Raw genomic sequence first — 19,346 nt, 5'->3', positions numbered from 1 at the left:
TTACTGTTGAAACCGTTCTTCCCTCGAATACAACCAAACAGCAATTCCAAATGGTCTTGGGACATTTTGTAGGTTAAAATGAACCGAAATGGATCAACAGCACGTGTCAACAATCGATCAGCAATCTTTTCGATACTCCGAGCGCAAACAGTCAAACCAATGAGAAACGTCTTTCTACCATGTTGTAGTAGGCTGCTTCCATCAATAGTTGTCAGTCCTGAACATTGGAAAAAATACATTATCAAATTTGTGTCCTTAGAATATCTGTATCCAACACTTCAGTACTAATGCATATTTTTTAATGGCACATTGTATATAAAGAAGGATAATTATTGTTTTCCAAATCGACAAAATACTACAAAAAAAAACCAAACTTTGGAAGTGACCCATTATCAAACCTTTGAAGTATGTAACAGTTTTGGTGATTGTTGATGTCCAAAGTGCACGATCTGCTAAGGAGAGTGGCCGTTTGAAACTTTTTCCAAAAGCACTTCGAGAATTTAGCAGATCAAAGATACAGTCAATCACACGGAGAAATCTGATCGTTCCATGTGCATCTTGCATTGCTGTATGCCCAGCATTCATCAGGTATTCAATAGCGTCGGCAACAGAGCTGCTTAATGTTTGGGCTGCAATTTTAACATTCATTTTGTGGCGATGATAATTAACATGACCCTTGGACAGTTTGTTAGCAAACTTCAAGCCCTCTTGTTGCTGAACATTCTGCAATTCTTGAATGTGTTCCTGTAAGGATTCATCCTTAGTTCCCACGAGAAAACTCCTCTGCCTTGACGTCACGAAAAATCTAGACTAATTAATTTTTATAATTACTTTACGCGTCCCTTAGGGACTTGTTTCTACTTCAACTATGTCACAGCATTTTCTCTTGTCACTCACTAAAATTTTTAATCAGAATGAACTTGGTTGCTAACAAGAGAGTGTTGAAAGAACTTTGAGACATGAATTTGATTTTCAATTTTTTGGTTGATTTTTGATTCACTTGATTTTGATTTCTTACTTACATTGTCAAGATCCATGAATGCTTCACTAAACCACATTTACCCTAGGCTATCTGGTAAGAACAATTTTTATTTTTCATTCAATTTTTCTAAATTTTCAATTTTTTCCTAAGTTTGATTTGTCAACTTAGCCAAATTTTCAAGGAGTAAATTTCTCCGTATTTCAATTTTTCTAAATAATTTTCAATTTTTTCCTAAGTTTGATTTGTCAACTTAGCCAATTTCCAAGGAGTCAATATCTCCGTATTTCAATTATCAAATTAAAGTCTATGCACGAAAAGTGTGCACTCTTTTTTCATTTACCTATAACTTTTGAAGGAATTCTTCAATCTTTATAAATTTGGTATCATTGGAAAGATATTAGTGAGTGGAACAATTTGAAATAAAAAAATCTTTAAAAAAATTCTAATAATGAAGATGAAAATGAAGAAGAAAAAAATGAAGATCTTGTAAAAAAATACTATAACTTTCATTTTCACTGGAGAGATTCTTTGATCTTAGGAGATCATTACTATGAAAAAATTTCATTAAAATATTTATTCAATATAAAGTTATGATACAAAGTTAATAAGTGATTGACCCCAAAAACAGCAAAAAACTGCAGAAAACAGTGTTTTTAGACGTCAATCAGCTTATAACTTTGTTTGATATCTTTTGATTGAAGGATTATTTTTGAGAATTTTTTTCACAGTGATGACGTTCGATGATTAAGGATTCACTTCAGTGAAAATGATAGTTATAGCACTTTTATACAAGATCGTCATTTTTTTCTTCTTCATTTTCATCTTCATTTTTAGAATTTTTTTAAAGTTTTTTTTATTTCAAATTGAAAAAAGAGTGCACACTTATCGTGAATAGACTTTAATTTATCAATCAATTTTTTCTCAATTTTTCCAAACTTGTGAAAACTTAAGTCCTATATTTGGATTTTGTCAAATTTTCAATTCATAAAATTTAGAAATATTCAATTTTTGCTTCAGTTTGAACAGTCGTTACAAACAAAGCCTGATCGCATTCCTCCAATCAACCCCAAATCCCTACATTCAAACAGAATCGCCTCAAAATCAAACAGCTGCCAATTACATCTACTGTCCAATCGTCTTCATCGCCACGCCCACTCAACAATTTGCCGCTGCGCATGCTACTTCGGAGCAAAAAGAAGTACCATCCACGGATAGGACCTCGAAAGTCCAATCCAAAAATGGCAACCAAACCAGACGATCAAGTGATACCAAATCAAGACGAAACTATTCCATCAGAACTCCATCCTGATGTACCAAAATCAGACACTGCAAAGGGAGCTATACCCAAGCTGCCCAAAATAGACACCTCACAGATCGCTATTGCTAAGCTGGTGAAATCTGCAGAGCCAGGATTGAAACTCATCCAAGAAGATATTGAAAATTTCATAGACGAGAATCCCATCATTGATTTGGTCGATATTGACGAAATAACTGATTCCCTGAACGCCATTGGAACACTCAAAGCAACATATAAACGATTGCATACCGAGCTTCAATTTGGTGAGGATCAGAGCTACCAAACCACCTTGCAAACCATCAAAGCATACACCAAAGAAGGTCTCGCCAAGAAACGTACCTTAAAAAGTGCTATCACTCGAACAAACCAATCGGCACAACTCAAATCTATCGAATTTGCCACCAAAAGTATTCATCAGAAACTCAAACTCGTCGAAAGCAAGACATCCTTTGTTCCATCTCAATCACCAGATACTGAACTCAAAAACGCACAAAAAGAAACAAGTGACATCTACAAATCACTCGAATGCATATCTAAAGATCTTCAACCACTCATCAAAGAAGCCTTTGGTACCACCAAACAATCCGAAGTAAGTTTTTGGACTTCAAACACGGTATGAAGCTTCACTCACCAATCTTCGCATACTCATTTCACTTATCGACAAAGAAGTCTCATCTCGTGAACTTTAGAAACATTCAAAATTCAAGGACTCCATCCTCAAAATCAAGCTTCCAAAGTTCAGTGGATTCGAATCAATTATGGACATCTACACCTTTCAAACTGAGTTTGAAAAGATTCACCTTCGTGATACACCAAAAATCTTCCTACCAGACCTACTTCGAAATAACTACCTAGACCAGCCAGCACTGTCAATCGTCAAAGCGGACACCGACATTGATGAGATGTGGAAACGCCTCAAGTCGTCCTATGGCAACACAAAGATACTACTCTTAGGTGCCAAATAAACGGCCCCCCCCCCCCCCCACGCTTGTTAATTTTCCGATTTTTTTCCAACCCCCCCCCCCCCGGACGTTGTTAGGACCCCCCGTTTATTAATTTTTGAAAAAATTCCCAGCTCCGGAAAGGAAAGTTTCTTGTTTTACTCCAAAAAGCCTAAATTTAGTCTATTTTGACCCTTTTTAGGGGTTTTAAAAGTCCATTTTCCAACCCCCCCTAATTAGGTCCCCCCCGTTTATTTGATTTGAAAAACAAAATTGACAATTTGACAACAAAATTTCAGAGCTCTCCAAACTTGACATCCTCTCCAAGATCAAATCACCATCCAAAGCTGCAGAAGTCATCAGCAAAATTATCAGCACCATGAAGGATCTAATGCTACTCAGCAAAAGGCATAAGATCGAACAAAAGTTGTACAATGGAGATGGACTGCAACGTATCTACCTTCTCATGGGCACAAGCATGACAACAAGATGGCTCCAATTAACGTGCGAGGACGAACTGGAAGAGAATGATCTATGGGACCAACTCATCAAATTCCTTGAGATCGAACGCAAAATCCAAGAGCAAAAACAACTCATCTACAAGCAAGAACCACAGAAACCTGAACAGAAACCACACACACGAGATTCACCTTCCTATCATTCTGACGTCAAAGACGAACTGGTGTGTCATATCTGTGGTGATCGCAATCACATCGCAACCAATGGTCCAAGCAACACCAAAATCGTACAATATTTTGCATGCCCAAAATTCGTCGAGATGTCACCACTGGAAAGATTCCAAAAACTACGATCAAAGGGTCTATGCTACCAATGTTTATATCCAGGTGCACAACGCAAATCCGGCAAACATCAAGATGGTCAATGCCAACGAGCCTTCATCTGCAAGCATCCGTATCAAGACCCATTCACAACCAAAATGCACGTCCTCGTATGCGATTCCCACAAAGATGACCAACAAAATCTTGATCTGCTCGAACATTACAAATCAAGATGTATCACACGCCAACGTCAACTTCCATCATTCTCTAAAGAAATCGATTTATCACATCTTGCAATTGAAGAACATCCACCATTGAAAGATGAAGCCAACACCGTCGAAGAATCAAACCCAATCATCAAAGCAATCTATATGCTCCAAACGATTGAAGTCGATGGTAAGGAATATACAATCTTCTACGATACCGGATGTGCTAACTTTATCACAAGATTTCAAGCAACTCAATCGTTGGGTGCTCGAGCTGTTCAACAATACTCAGGCACAGTCTCGGTGGGAGGAGTCGGTGGTATCACATCTCACACAGACCATGGCATCTACAAAATCGTTCTTCCACTGGCCAACAATCAAAACACACGAGATGGTCGGAGTCTGCATGGATAGGATTACAGCTACGTTTCCATTCTATCCTCTCCAAGGCAAAGTTGAAAGAGATATACAGCATCATTACCAGGAACAAGGCGGTGATCCAATGCAATTACCAAGTCTTCCAAAACGAGTCGGTGGAGATGTTGACTTCATGATTGGGATTCGACATCTTTCAAATTTCCCAGAGAAGATCTTTGAACTTCCATCAGGATTAACAATTTACAAGTCAAAGTTTAGAAGCGTCGATGGCAGCCAAGGAGTTATCGGTGGTCCACATGAAGTATTTGGGAGAGTCCATGCATTTCATTCCTTCCAATCAAGCCACTTTATCAACAGCCAACTGAAGATCTATCGCCAAGGATACAACGTCAATCCAGACATCGGACTACTGGGTTACGAGGACATCAAACAAGACTACAACCAATTCATTCAAGTGGAATCAACTGGTAGTGAAATCAGCTTCAGATGTGTCAAATGTCGAAATTGTACCACCTGCCAAGAACACAGTACTGAAGACACAATGAGTATCAGAGAAGAAGTGGAGCAAGACCTGATCAATCGTTCTGTGAAGGTCAACGTCAACGAGTGCATAACAACTGCTACATTACCATTACTCCAAAATCCTGAGACTGCACTTGCACCAAATCGAAGCATTGCTCTACGTGTGTACAATCAACAAGTCAAACGTCTTGCAAAGAATCAGCAGGACAAGGATGCCATAATCAAATCGGAATCCAAATCGAATATGTAAAGAACCTACCAATTGATCAACAAAGAATGCTCCAATCAAACCCTGTGCAAAACTTCATTCCCTGGCGTGCAGTCTGGAAACCATCATCAATCTCCACACCGTGTCGTGTCGTCTACGATGCTTCAATGCCAACTGAATCTGGGAAATCACCGAACGACATCCTACCCAAAGGACACAATGGTATGAATAAACTTCTTGAAATCTTCCTTCGGTGGAGGGGACATAGATTTGCATTCCACACCGACATCCAGAAGATGTATAACACTATCAAGCTCGATCAATCTCACTGGTGTTTACAACGATACCTATGGCATGAATCACTTGCCCATGATGCATCACCAGACGAAATAATCATCAAGACTCTTATATACGGAGTTAAATCAAGCGGAAATCAGGCAGAATTCGGTTTGAGGGAGACCGCCAAAATCTTCCAAGACCAACATCCAAATGGATATCTACGTCGACGATTGTTTATCTTGGCATTCAACACTGGAAGAAGTCCAAGAAATGTCCAACGAGCTTGAAGTAGTCATATCCCGCGGTGGTTTTGCTCTCAAAGGTGTAACAATCTCAGGAAGTCATCCAAATGAAAACCTCTCATCAGACGGTGAAACAATATCAGTTGCTGGAATGACGTGGAAACCAAAGGAAGATTCGATCGCACTTGACATCAAAGACCTCAATTTTGCAAAACGGTATCGTGGCAAGAAAGTTGGTGTCATCAATGAAGTACCAGCAAAATTAACCAGAAGACAATGTGTATCCAAAGCTTCAGAAGTTTTCGATCTATCCGGAATCATCACACCAATCACAGCATCGCTCAAATTAGATTTACATGATCTAGTAAACCGAAAATTATCTTGGGACGACACATTGCCTGAGAATCTTCGTCAACTCTGGATATCGAACTTCCAACTCATCTCAGAAATTAAAGACATCACCTACAGAAGAGCTATCGTACCTGAAGATGCTGAGAGTCTACAAGTCAACACGTTGGATTTTGGTGATGCAAGTCAATCCATTGCATGCTCAGCAATATACATTCGTTTTAAGAGAACCTCTGGCAACTACTCGTGTCAACTGATTTTTGCTCGTTCACGTATCCTACCAGAAGACATGACTCAACCAAGAGGAGAACTAGTGGCAGCACTTCTAAATGCTCACACTAGTGAAGTTGTTCGTCAGGCTTTCTCAACTCAACACAAGGCACCCCACAAGTTCACTGACAGTCAAATCGTTCTTCACTGGTTATGTAATGAAGACAGACCACTCAAGAAATGGCTCAGGGGTCGTGTGGTTGAAATCAAACGTTTCTCTTCATCATCAAATTGGAGTTACATCAAGAGCACTGACATGATCGCAGACATAGCAACAAGAAGATGTGACTCAAATGAAGTCATTGCACCCAACTCTACATGGATCAACGGATTCCCATGGATGACTGGTGACGACTTCCCAAATCTCACAGCAAAGGAAATATCACTGAGCCTGAAGGAGCAACAGGAAGTTTCCAAGGAAGTCAACACAACAGAATAACAATCACACTTCACCAAAGCAGATGTCAACGAAGCATCCAAGTTCTACAAATTTTCAAATTACTTAATTTACCCGTTACGTCACAGATTTTCAACAATATGTCGTATCCTTGCAATGACCATCAGATTTCTTCGAAATTGCAAACATTCCAAATACAATCACATTCCAAGACTCATAATTGAAGAATCATTGGAAGCTGTAAAGAACTACTTTTACAAGAAGGCTACCCAAGAAGTGATGGAATTCGTGGAACCGTCAAAGTACAAAAACAGCAGCAAAATGGTCAACAAAGTGATGATCTACACTGGACGAATTTTACCAAATGACTCGATTACCATCACTGGAAAAGCAACTCAAGCAATGATTGATCTGTCATCTACTACTTTTGCAGTACCAATTGTGTGCCGTCATTCACCAATAGCAATCAGCATTCTTAACGAAATCCATTGGCACCATCCAACAGTTCGCCATTCTGGTATCAAAACCACATATAGATATCTCCTTCAACAGATCTATGTCATTGATGGAAGAAGCTTGGTCAAATCAGTACGTACATCATGCGAACGATGCAGGTACTTGATGAAAAAAACCATCGACATTGAAATGGGACCAATCTCACCGCATTAATTTGATGATTGCACCCGCATTCTACTCCACCCAACTCGACATATGTGGACCATTCCTTGCCTATTCACCACAACAAAAACGTAAAAGCATCAAGGTATGGATGGTCGTCTTCTGTTGTGCAACAACAACAACTGTATCAATCAAGGTCATGGATGACTACAGCTCAACGGCATTCATTGAAGCATTTATCAGATTGTCATGTGAGGTTGGATATCCAAAGCACGTCCTTACTGATGAAGGCAGTCAACTCCTCAAAGGATGTGAAGGCCTGCACTTCGATTTCATAGACACCCAGTGGAAACTATTCATCAACTATGCTGTCGAGCTTAAAGTATGTCCTGTTGGGGGACACAACATGAACAGACGTGTTGAAAGAAAGATCCGAGAGATTCGTCGATCAATGTAAACTCAGTTCACAAACCAAAAGTTATCACTGATGCAACTCGAAACACTTGCTGCTCAAATCTCTAACAACAATAACAATCTACCAATGGCAATTAGAGGGATAAAAGGAGACTTCGAAAGCATCGATCTACTAACTCCCAATCGACTACGTCTTGGTCGAAACAATGATCGAAGTCCTACTGGCTCGTTCAACATCGTCTTCAAGGATCGAATACTGGATCAGAACAAAGCAATATTCGACGCCTGGTTTGAAACATGGCTCGTAAACCATGTACCTCAACTCATGTTCACTCCAAAATGGTTCAAATCAGATCGAGATATCAAGAAAGGAGACGTTGTACTCTTCACTAAACACGAATCAAAGTTGTCATCCAGCTATCAATTTGGTATGATCGATTCCATTGAAACTGGTCGTGATGGTAAAGTTCGAAAATGTTACATTCGATATCGAAATGCCAATGAAAAGAAGGATCGAGTTATCTTTCGTGCTGTACGAAGTATTGTTGTTATTCATCATGTTGATGAGATTGTTTTAATGCATGAACTCTACAAAATTCAATGAATTGTCTTGCTGGGGGGAGTGTAAGGATTCATCCTTAGTTCCCATGAGAAACTACTTCAACTATGTCACAGCATTTTCTCTTGTCACTCACTAAAATTTTTAATCAGAATGAACTTGGTTGCTAACAAGAGAGCGTTGAAAGAACTTTGAGACATTTGATTTTCAATTTTTTGGTTGATTTTTGATTCACTTGATTTTGATTTTTTTACTTACATTGTCAAGATCCATGAATGCTTCACTAAACCACATTTACCCTAGGCTATCTGCTAAGAACAATTTTTATTTTTCATTCAATTTTTCTAAATAATTTTCAATTTTTTCCTAAGTTTGATTTGTCAACTTAGCCAAATTTTCAAGGAGTAAATTTCTCTGTATTTCAAGTTTTCTAAATAATTTTCAATTTTTTCCTAAGTTTGATTTGTCAACTTAGCCAATTTCCAAGGAGTCAATATCTCCGTATTTCAATTATCAAATTAATTTATCAATCAATTTTTTTCTCAATTTTTCCAAACTTGTGAAAACTTAAGTCCTATATTTGGATTTTGTCAAATTTTCAATTCATAAAATTTAGAAATATTCAATTTTTGTTTCAGTTTGAACAGTCGTTACAAACAAAGCCTGATCGCATTCCTCCTATCAACCCCAAATCCCTACAGTTCCCATTTGATGAGTTGACCATCCACATCGTTGATGGTTTTTATTTCGGCCAATGCATTTCTTGCCAGCTTCAACATATGGCATGCATCAGGTGTAAAGAAAGTTATGTAGCCCATGAATGTGAATTCACCAGAGAGTAAGTCGAATGAATTTTTGAACTTGCAGCCAAGCCTCTTCATGCAGTCAAAATTAACACTTGTACCATCTGCAGTTACAGCATGGATTTGGATATTGTGGTCCAACGTTGACTTCATGAACCTCGACGTGATTATGTAGAGATTGTTGCCAGTGATACCATTGATTAGCACATATCCAATTGGGCATTTCCAGTGCCCTCTCATTCCGACCAACATGAACACCAAGGCTTCAGTTGCCTCTTTATTGTTGTCAGCAGCAAGCGCAATATCTTCTCCATAATTGACATATCCTTCGAACACTCCGCAGCTTGGATTGTAGACTAGGCCAGATTTTATGTGAATGCCGTCTAGTATCAAACAGCAATCTTTATAGTTAGGATCATTTTCACTTTTTTTCTGTAGATACTCGAAAACATCTTTGAATAACCCAGGTTCACATTCAACTGATGAGGTCCAGTAGGCCAGAGATCTTTCATGTGGTAGAGTTAAGTATTGTTTGATGAATTCATATGCCCTTGGGGAATAGAAATGTAGTGTGAGTGCAAACTTTTTGACATCATCAGAGTACCTTCTACCAACGTTTTTTCTACCTTTATTACCCAATTGGCATTTGATTAGCTCCTGGGTTATGCCTTGAAAGTTTTCAGTTATTAGTTTATTTGTACTTTTGTTAATTAATTTTTTGTCATTCAATGTTTTTAAGAGCGATTTACAAAGTTTAATACGTTTGTTTTTTCTTCTCACTTTCTGTTTGAGGGTCCTAATTGTCTTGTTCAATTCGTTCTTTTTTTTAGAGTCAAGGGGTACGAGCGGTTTGATGTTCTCCTTAGGCTTTCGTCGTTTTTTAGCTGGGGGTTCAACTTCATCTTGAATTGCCAGGGGTACTGCGTCCACCTTCAGCTTGGGCCTATCTTCTGTCTTTTGATAGTTGTCTTCAACGAAATGTAGTGAGCACACACGTGAATGATCTTTTGGGATAAAATTAGATTTTTTGAATTTCAAATTTGCGGTCCATTTTTATCGGATGGCTTTGTTTTTCGGGAAACGGTGGAACGATATTTCATGGTCATTTTTAGCATCTTCATTGACCTTTGAATTTTTGCTGTCGCAGCCGAGGACCACACATGTGGTCACCATGTTTGAAAGGATTGCGCAATATTGCGTAATTCGATCTACCATTTTTGTTTCATCTTGCCGCTTTGACGTCATAACTGATCTCCATAAAACCCAAATTTTCGCATCAACGGCCTAGAGAAAATTTGATATCTGTGAACGCTCGAGCAATCCTTCAAACGGTGATTTTAGTCACGTGACTCTGGTAGAAAATCCTTCCAAAGATGAGCTTCACCTTTTGAACAAGGCCGCTTATCTAGCCCTTTGGGCTTTACAGATCTGTGGCAACAATATCATAAGCTAGACTGTGTAAAAAGTTTAACGCTTGGATTTCCAGGCTAATTGATTGATAGTCTGTAATTTCGATTAAATACAAAGGCGTCTATCTTTCAACAAAGAAACTTTGTTTGACCTGCTAAGAAAAGTCTCCCACCCATTTCTTAGCTTTGTTGTTTGTTGAAAAAATTAAGTGGACTTCGAGATATTTCCAAAAACTGTCCAGATTGATCGCACACACCAAATTAAAATTGAAAAAAAAACATTCGAAAAAGAGTCACGCGCGTGTGTTCATTGATAAACATTCGAGTCTTAAAAAGCTAGTTTACGCGGCGAAAAAAATAAAAAAAATAAAAAAAGGCTCTATTTATACTCGCGCGTGGAGAAAAACAAAAATTTTCGAAAAATCACGTCCTTAGCCGACTCGAGCATATTATTAACTTCTAGCAAGACAGCAAAAATTTTAAAAATCTCTGCCAAACAAGTCAACGAGGATTTCTTTTTCCTTTTTGTTTTTATCTTCTTCGGCTTTTTTGGCTAGGTTTAGTTGGAACATTAGCTCCTTGTTTCGAGCTTTCAACAGGCGATTTTGCTTCTCTAAGAGCTCCAAATCTCTCATATTTTCCTTTTGTCTTTTCTTGATGCGGTTGACAATGTCCTGTATTTCCGAGCTTTTGCTGTCCACTACGTCAGAGGGACGTGGAAATCGCCGTTGTCTTTAGGAGTTGCAGTAGCCATTTTTATTTATATCTATTTTTAAATCTTTTCTTATTCTATCATTAAAAGAAAAAAGTGGCAACATATTTGTGAAAAGTTTGCATGGTTCCTAAAGGTGAAGCAGTTTTAAAAGTTCAGGTTGACAAAATCCTATGGGAAATACAGACTTTTCCCAGACTTTCAGGAACAATAAAAATTCCAGTTTGGCAAAATACCATATTTTTTTGCAGACATTATATATCCTAAGTATTTCTTTAACCCTATTATTATCAGGCTTTTTTGGATTTTGTATTCTCAAGGGGGGGTGTTTTCCACCAGCCTTGCATAACTTTTGATATAGAAAAGGTATGGACTTGAACTTTGGCACAAATGTTCTCTACCATAAAAGGAGTCCATATAAAAAAATTTGGGTTGATGACGTCATCATAAAGATGATGACGTCATCATAAAGTTTCACAATTATCGCTGACCAATGAAAAAGTACTATTTAATAAAATAGCAATTAAAGTTGAACGAATGGAGATTTTTCAATTCTGTATTAAATTTCTAAACGCCAAAAAGAATATCTTTAACATATTTGCTGGTTTATAACATACTAATAAAATTGAGGTTTAAAATCCATGGAGAAAATGAGTAAATTTTTTTCAAAAAACAATGACGTCATTTTTGATGACGTCAGCATTTTTGAACATTTTTAAAATATTTTTTAAAATTTATCATTGATACCTAAAACTTGTCAAAATTTGAAGTCAGTCGGATGCCTAGATCAAAAGTTATGCTAAATTAAAGATTTTGGGATTTTACAGGGTTTTAGCTGAATTTTATGATATGCCTGCACAAAAAAGTCATAAAACCTGATCTGGTAAATTTGGTATACATGCTGCTAATAGGATTATATTAAAAGTCAAAAACTTTCAGAGTGTTAAAAAAGGTTTTCAGTGAGCTATTAGCAAAAGAGTGCCAGCCTGGTGGAAAACACCCCCCCCCCCCCTGAAAAAAACAGGGTTAAGTCTAAAATCTTCTTCCAAACGTCTCAGTTTCCTGATTCTGAGCGTTATATTTAGTATCTTCGCTGGGCTGCAAAGCTACCTCGTGGGCTTGGGCATGGCACTGATACTTCCTCACCCAAGATTGATTTTCTCCCCTCTGGTCTTGCGGGTAACAGTAAGGTTTCTGGTCCGCCCACAATGACACATCTCTCGTCCGGCTCTGAGATTTGTCGGATGTTTAATTCAAGAAAAGGTTGTCAGAAGTCACCCTGCAGGTTCACTCATACCTGTAACCGCAAGGTTGGCTCTCAGGCTTGTGGAAAATCACATCAGGGTTTTTTGCATCCTGTGAATGAGGGTGGCTCTTAATGACTCTTTTCTTCTGAACCTGGTCCTTCTCCGCTTGATTCTGCACTTTGGGACAAAGAACTCCAAAATGATCCGGACCGTCAATTTTTGTTTGACGGTGTGGTCAATGGGTTTCAATTGCTCCCAGCAGATGCTTCAATCAGCCCTGCGGAGATGAACAACTACAATTCTGCTATTGGCCAGGGTTCTAAAGGGAAAGTTGAAGCCACTATCCTTGAAGAACTTGCGGCCGAAACTACATTATTGCTACTGAAAAGCCTGTGATAGTCAGCGCACTTGGAGCAGTTCCAAAGCCTGATTCTGAGGATCTCCGTTTGACTCATGACTGTTCAATGCCCCACGATATGGGCGTTAATTCTTACATCGATATTGAGAAGCGATCTTTCCAGACCCTAGATGACTCCTGCAGGTTGATAGGGAAGGATTTCTTCGTCGCTAAGATAGATTTGAGACATGCGTATAGATCTGTTCCAGTCCATCCTTCTAATCGAGATGCTCTCGGGTTGAAGTGGAAATTTAGTGGGGATAGCCATTACACGTATCTAAAAGACACACGTCTCCCTTTTGGCGCACGCAGTGCCCCTGGTATTTTCCATCGTTTAACTCAGAGTGTCAGACGTATGATGCAGCGAAGAGGCTACCCTTTGATCATAGTGTATCTTGATGATTTCTTGGTCATTGGTAGAACTCAGATATGCCCTTGTCGCAGCGTTTGCATGCCCAGCATTCTATTTCTTCATATATTTCTTCTCTATCTAACAACCAATACACACATTGGATTTGGACATTTGTTTTATTTTCCTAGTTTTTATTCCTGTACATATTTTGTCTGTGCCGTTTTCACAGTGTTTATTCCGTCAAGAACTGAAAATACCATGTAGACATATCTGTGTGCTTTCTACCTATCCTTGCCTATAGCCTTTCGTATTTAAGTGTCTGATATAATATGTTTTTGTATATCAGGGTTTAGATGCAATTGGTTTGTTTTGGTCCTAATCCGGACTCTTGATTTAGCCTCACTTTCATGCCCCTTTTAAGGCCTCAGATTTTCCACATGGGCCTTTTTCAGTTCTTCAGTTCTTCAGGGGTCGTTGTAAAACATGGAGTAGCTCCATGGAGTACTCCAACGGAGTACCTATTGGAGTACTCTAAAAATGTTGCAGACCAGATTTTAGATCGCCGCGAGAGGAAAATAAAGACCTGTATAATTTTGTATTTGTTCTAAAACCACTCTGTAGCAAGAATGTGGCTGTCATGTTGGTCTCTTTTTATATCCTTTCATGTCATCTGCATCACATTGAGTATGAAATTCTCATATCAAAGAAATAAGTTGGCGGACTCCATTTATTGTGATTGTCTTATTATTTTGTTAATTGAAGTGTATTTTGTCAATAAAATGACAATGAATAATTTAATGCTCTAAAACCCCTCTGTAACCTCTCTCACAGACTGTCCCCAACTGCCATTTCATATCCAGTCATACTACCTGCATCATATTGAGTATGATAAAAATTCCTTTTGGAAATGGGTTGATAAGCTATGTATTCTATGATTGTCACAATATTTTCTTTAGAAAAGTCAATCTGTTGACAAAAGGACAAAAGAAAAATATTGCTTAACAAAGCTCTAGTGCCCTACTGGTGTTACATAAATAATATAACACATAATACTATAATTACACTGATATTATATGTATTATTATAAAGTGTTTGATATATCAGAGCTATTCTGCAAGCTAAATCTGGTCTGTTAATTGTAGAATCAACAAAGATTTTTAAGCAGAGAGCGTGCGCTATATGAGCTTTACTGCCAGAAATGATGGTAGCCATTTTTTCACAAACAAATACTTGAGAAATTCTTTTGATTGCTATAAATTGGAAGTTTACAGCTGGTGGAAAAGGTTGATTATCAAATTTGTGATATTCATCGCTTTGACTGGTATTTTAGGGGTTACTCCATTAGGTACTCCATTGGAGTACTCCATGGAGCTAATCTATGTTTTACAACGACCCGTTCTTCAGTGCAGACTGCTGTTTTTTGCTTCGCTTCCCTCCCCAGTATCTTGGTGGAAGCTTTCCTAGGTCCAATTTTATTTAATGCTTAGGAGACTGAATATATTGATATTTTTCTTAGATTTTCTTTATGTGAACCGTTTCTTTTACAGTCTATACTATGTATTTGCCATTTGCTGGCTCATTGGTTTTATATACCTATATGTTTGTAATGTGTCATTATTTACTATACTGTGCTCCTGTAATCATTTGTTTTATTTTCCTAGTTTATATTCCTGTACATATTTTGTCTGTGCCGTTTTCACAGTGTTTATTCCGTCAAGAACTGAAAATACCATGTAGACATATCTGTGTGCTTTCTACCTATCCTTGCCTATAGCCTTTTGTCTTTAAATCTTAAATTGCACCAATCCAATATTTTTGGAAATCAAAGAAATAATGTTAAAAAGGGTACATATTTCATTAAAGCGATGGCATATTGACATTTTAAATGGTTTTAATAATGAGGGCCTTTTCTACTTCTAGGTTTTCCTGAAAGTTTTCATTGAAAAACTGTCGGACCTCATGAATTCTTTGGAAGATTTGATCGTTTATTCGTATTTGGTGATGTCAATACTAAACCGTCTCAGACTGACTAAAAATTCATGGATTAGTTATCAAATTTGATTTAGCAAAAAAACTTGCTTCAAGAAATTGGGGCTACTAACAATGTCAAAGAGTAAAGAAAACTCTTTGTTGTCCAGTCACTTTTTGCACATTTGAGTTGTGTTCTAGCACATTTGGTATGGTAGGTACTACCATGTGTTGGACGAGAAATTTCGATTGTCGGAGAAGTGCATCACGACTAGCTTAAAACCAGTCTGGGAAAACTCTTAACTTGTACATCAAGGTTTGTTTCAGCATAGACTAGTAAACTAGTCGTTGAAAACAGACCCATATACAAAAAAATTCGAAGAGGTGAGGTTGCGTGTCTTTTCTGAATTTCAACGACTAGAAGCTTCTTCCCTCGAAAAACGTTGTTTAATTTCACAACCTTTTTTAGGTTTTTGAGAATCCATCCAACTTTTTTGACTAAATGATATTTCACAGTAACATTGAACATGGGAACATATAAATAAATGAGCATTTACAAAAACGCAATAAACAGAAAGAAAAATAAATGCAATCACGCACGGGTCAGACATACAGAAATCTGTATGTCTCTCCTTACGATTTTAGGTGAAGAAAAAAGGCGTTGGAAGTAGCTTCTAGTCGGTTATTTTCCTTTTCTCTCACGCGCGCTGAATATTTAATTAGTGTTTACATTATTTGATTGACAGTTTTATTATAAGGTTATAAGTAATAACCGACTAGTTTACTAGTCTAGTTTCAGCATAGCTCATGCATCAATTCACCAAGCAATTCGATGGAACATGAGTCAGTTTCAACAAGCTTTTCGGATATGTGGTTATTAAACTCGTCATATGGATTTCAATGCAACAGGAAAAGTCTGTATTGGTAAAATCAAAATTATGATAATCTCCTTCTCATAGGGAACACCAGACCACTCAAGATTGAAAAACCATTGGTCGCACGTATCACATTGGATCGATTCAAAATTCGTTTTGGTTGGGGTCGGCGCTTCTTTTTTCTTGCCGCTACCATTTCGTCCTTATCACTGTAATCTGTGGTGCATGCTCTTATTATGTTTTCAATAGTTAACTCGTGAAATGGATATGCAACGAATTCCAAAAATCCCATTTTCTCATATTTTTCGCTTTTCCTGATGCTTCAGTTTCAAGAAGTTGATCAATCATTTCACCCTCAGTGATAATCTTTGATCCTGCAGTGCCACTGCAGCATTGTCATTACTCGAGTTGTTGTTTCCAGTTATTTTCCTTTTGAATTATATTGTCCGTTCCTTCCAAACTTGCCTTGCTTCATTATTACCAGACAGCTAAAAAGATTACAGTCTAAGAAAAAATAAGGACTATAAATGACCACAGTGAGGTAACGAAGAAAAAACACAAACTCTTAAAAATACAAATGATTAAAAAAACTGAACCACAGAGAGTCATGGGCTGAAAATTTTGCTCGGTGACTCAGTTTCAGATGAAGATCAAGATTGCACAATTTATTTTCCCATAATGAGGCTATTTTAACATGGCAACTGAACAAGCGGGACCAATAAGTCATATTAGCCGAAACCTTTGGTGGATAATTGTATGTTTTCTTATTCTATAGGATAATTTGAATCTGTGTACAAGATTTCAGCTTTCTAGTTCGTTTCTACTAGGAGTCATCAGAGACAAGAATAGGCAGAAAAGTTACATAAAAGCGCAAACTGAGTCGTAGTAGTGCTGCAATCTTGATAAAAATTTCAAAAATATTGATCTGAATTTAGTTTTTAGGACCTTTTCCTGATAGAATAAAAAAAACTTTATTTAATCTGTTTTTATGTCAAATTAAAAAGACACCTATTTTGCTTTTTATTTTTGTGCCTTTTTGAAAACACAAAAATGCTAAAAGAAAAAATTCAGGCCCTTCTATGGTGCTTTTTCCAGTTTCCAGCTCATGACAGAGCTACCCCTGAGGATTTCCTGATCAAGGCAATCCTGTTCCTGAACATTATATAATTATATTCTGCCTTTCTCTCGCTTGACCGACAAGATAAAGGCTCTGTAGACAATTTAGAACTGCCTGCTGTTTACCAATCCAAAAAGGGTGGCAAATGCCCTTAGAGCACTTGAGATTAGTAAGATTTGCTATCCCTTCCCCATAAACAAAGGGAGTTGGTGCCCCTAAGACTGAACAATAACTCTCATGAAATGAAATATGATATAATATCTTTTTTCAGGACTATTTACATTTGAAAAATCCTACACGAAAAAAAACCCTACATGGCTTTTGAGTCTGAAAGGAAAACTGGTGCCTTTTCTGTAAAATTTGAGAAAAAAATAGAAAACTATAAAAGAATTTTGGAATTTCATTTAATGCCAAATTTTGAGAATTTTTTTTTAAAAAATGAGTCCCACGTAGGGTCCGTCCGTACTTACTAATACGTGTAACGCCCAGGAAACAAGGAGAAACGACAGAGAAACGGGTGGAAACGCCTAGGAAACAATTTGGAAACGAGGAGACATGGAGGGAAACGGGAGACAAAACTGTTAAGCATTGGAAACTAAGTCATTTTCTGTCTAGAAATTGAAGGGATAAGCTGATTTGTCAATATTGGATAGCTTTTTCGATTTAGAAGGTTACTTAAGGGTACGGTCTTAGTTCATTGGTCATTTGAAAAAAATTGGTTTATTTCTTTTTAAATGATTTTTTTTGAAAAACGGTTTTCATTAGCTGAAAGTATCACTACTAAGCTTTCAAAATGTATACTTTATATTTAAAAAGTTTGTCCTGATGATGAGCTATGATACATTAAAAAACTTCGACCTTTGAACTTCCAGAGGTTAATGTACGGAATTGGCTGAACGGATTTTAACGAGAAATACGTCATCTGATAGCCATTGCTTTGAAGAAAAAAATCGTACTAGCGTTTACGTAATTAGGGCCTCGTTCAAAAGATATTTACTATTGAACATTCTTCACTGTTTAAAACCCATTTTTGAACTTTGAACTCGATTTTCTCCAGAACAAAGCCCTTATTCAATAAATGCTGGCACGATTTTCCTGTTCAGACTTTCCTCTTTCGAATGACGTAGGTTTCAAAAATATCCACCAATCAGAGTCTGGACATTAACCTTTCAAAGTTGCGAGGTTCAGTGCATTTTTCGAGAAATTGAAGTTCTGAAATATTTCAAGATTTGTCTTCCTTTGATCTTTACCGAAAAATTTAATTCCTTTATTATTAAAGTGAATGGAAAGACTATTCTTTCTTTGTTCTATTATGAAAATCATATAATAGAAAATCGAGAGAGAGAGAGAGACACTTTAAACCTTCAATGGAGCACAGAGAAGGAGAGCTTCAAAAATCTTTCGATCCATACTTTTTACAAGAACATCTTTTTTTAAACGAGGAAAATTACTTTCAAAAATCTTTCTTTTTCTTTCAAAATATACCTAGAAATACGAAATATTGAAATTCTCCCTAGCGCCACAATGATCTATATCATAAGCTTCAACGTTTTCTTGATGCGTTTTTTTTGGGTAATGCAGCTTTTTTGGATGGTGTTGCCTTTTTGCTAGTTTTTTTCTGGTTCGTCGTAATATTTTTTTTTTGTTTGTTTCTTTGATGATGCTTGTTGTTTACCTTTTGTTTTCGCTTGTTTGGGCTTACTTGCTTTTGTTTTCGTTTGACGCCTTGGTTTCTTCTGTTTCGTTGTTTTTGGTTTCTCCGAAACGTAAAAGTGACCTGATTTGTATTGGGTACCCTCTTCGTGTAGAAATGCATCTTGTTTCTTGCACTTTGCCCTTCTGGTCTTTTTGCGACGCAGCTTTACTTCGTCCCTCTGCTTGTAGTCTGACGTCCGCTGCCTCTGTTTGTCAAGATTCTGCCAACTAAGCTTTTGAAAATCAGAAACCTGAATACCACACTTTTCGAACAGCCTACTCAAAGTGTAATAATAACCACTATTGTAAAGGCAGACGGACAGAGAAACAG

The 19,346-nt window shown here is 37.4% G+C and overlaps 1 protein-coding gene across 1 annotated transcript; it reads left to right on the top strand.

The window, feature by feature from the left end:
- The first annotated feature begins 5,802 nt into the window (after positions 1-5,802).
- On the top strand, positions 5,803-6,891 carry LOC136821121 (uncharacterized). Its single transcript, XM_067077345.1, has one exon. It carries the CDS (start codon positions 5,803-5,805, stop codon positions 6,889-6,891), a length of 1,089 nt encoding a protein of 362 aa, XP_066933446.1.
- The last annotated feature ends 12,455 nt before the right edge of the window (positions 6,892-19,346 follow it).

This window comes from Clytia hemisphaerica, unplaced genomic scaffold (genome assembly GCF_902728285.1).
Source record: "Clytia hemisphaerica strain Z4C2 unplaced genomic scaffold, Clytia hemisphaerica genome assembly, whole genome shotgun sequence".
Classification (NCBI taxonomy): domain Eukaryota; kingdom Metazoa; phylum Cnidaria; class Hydrozoa; order Leptothecata; family Clytiidae; genus Clytia; species Clytia hemisphaerica.
This window is presented reverse-complemented; position numbering and strand designations above follow the sequence as displayed.

What these genes read in the sequence shown, in the direction of transcription:
- LOC136821121 (XM_067077345.1), top strand. Translation starts at nt 5,803, where the DNA reads ATGGATATCTACGTCGACGATTGTTTATCTTGGCATTCAACACTGGAA.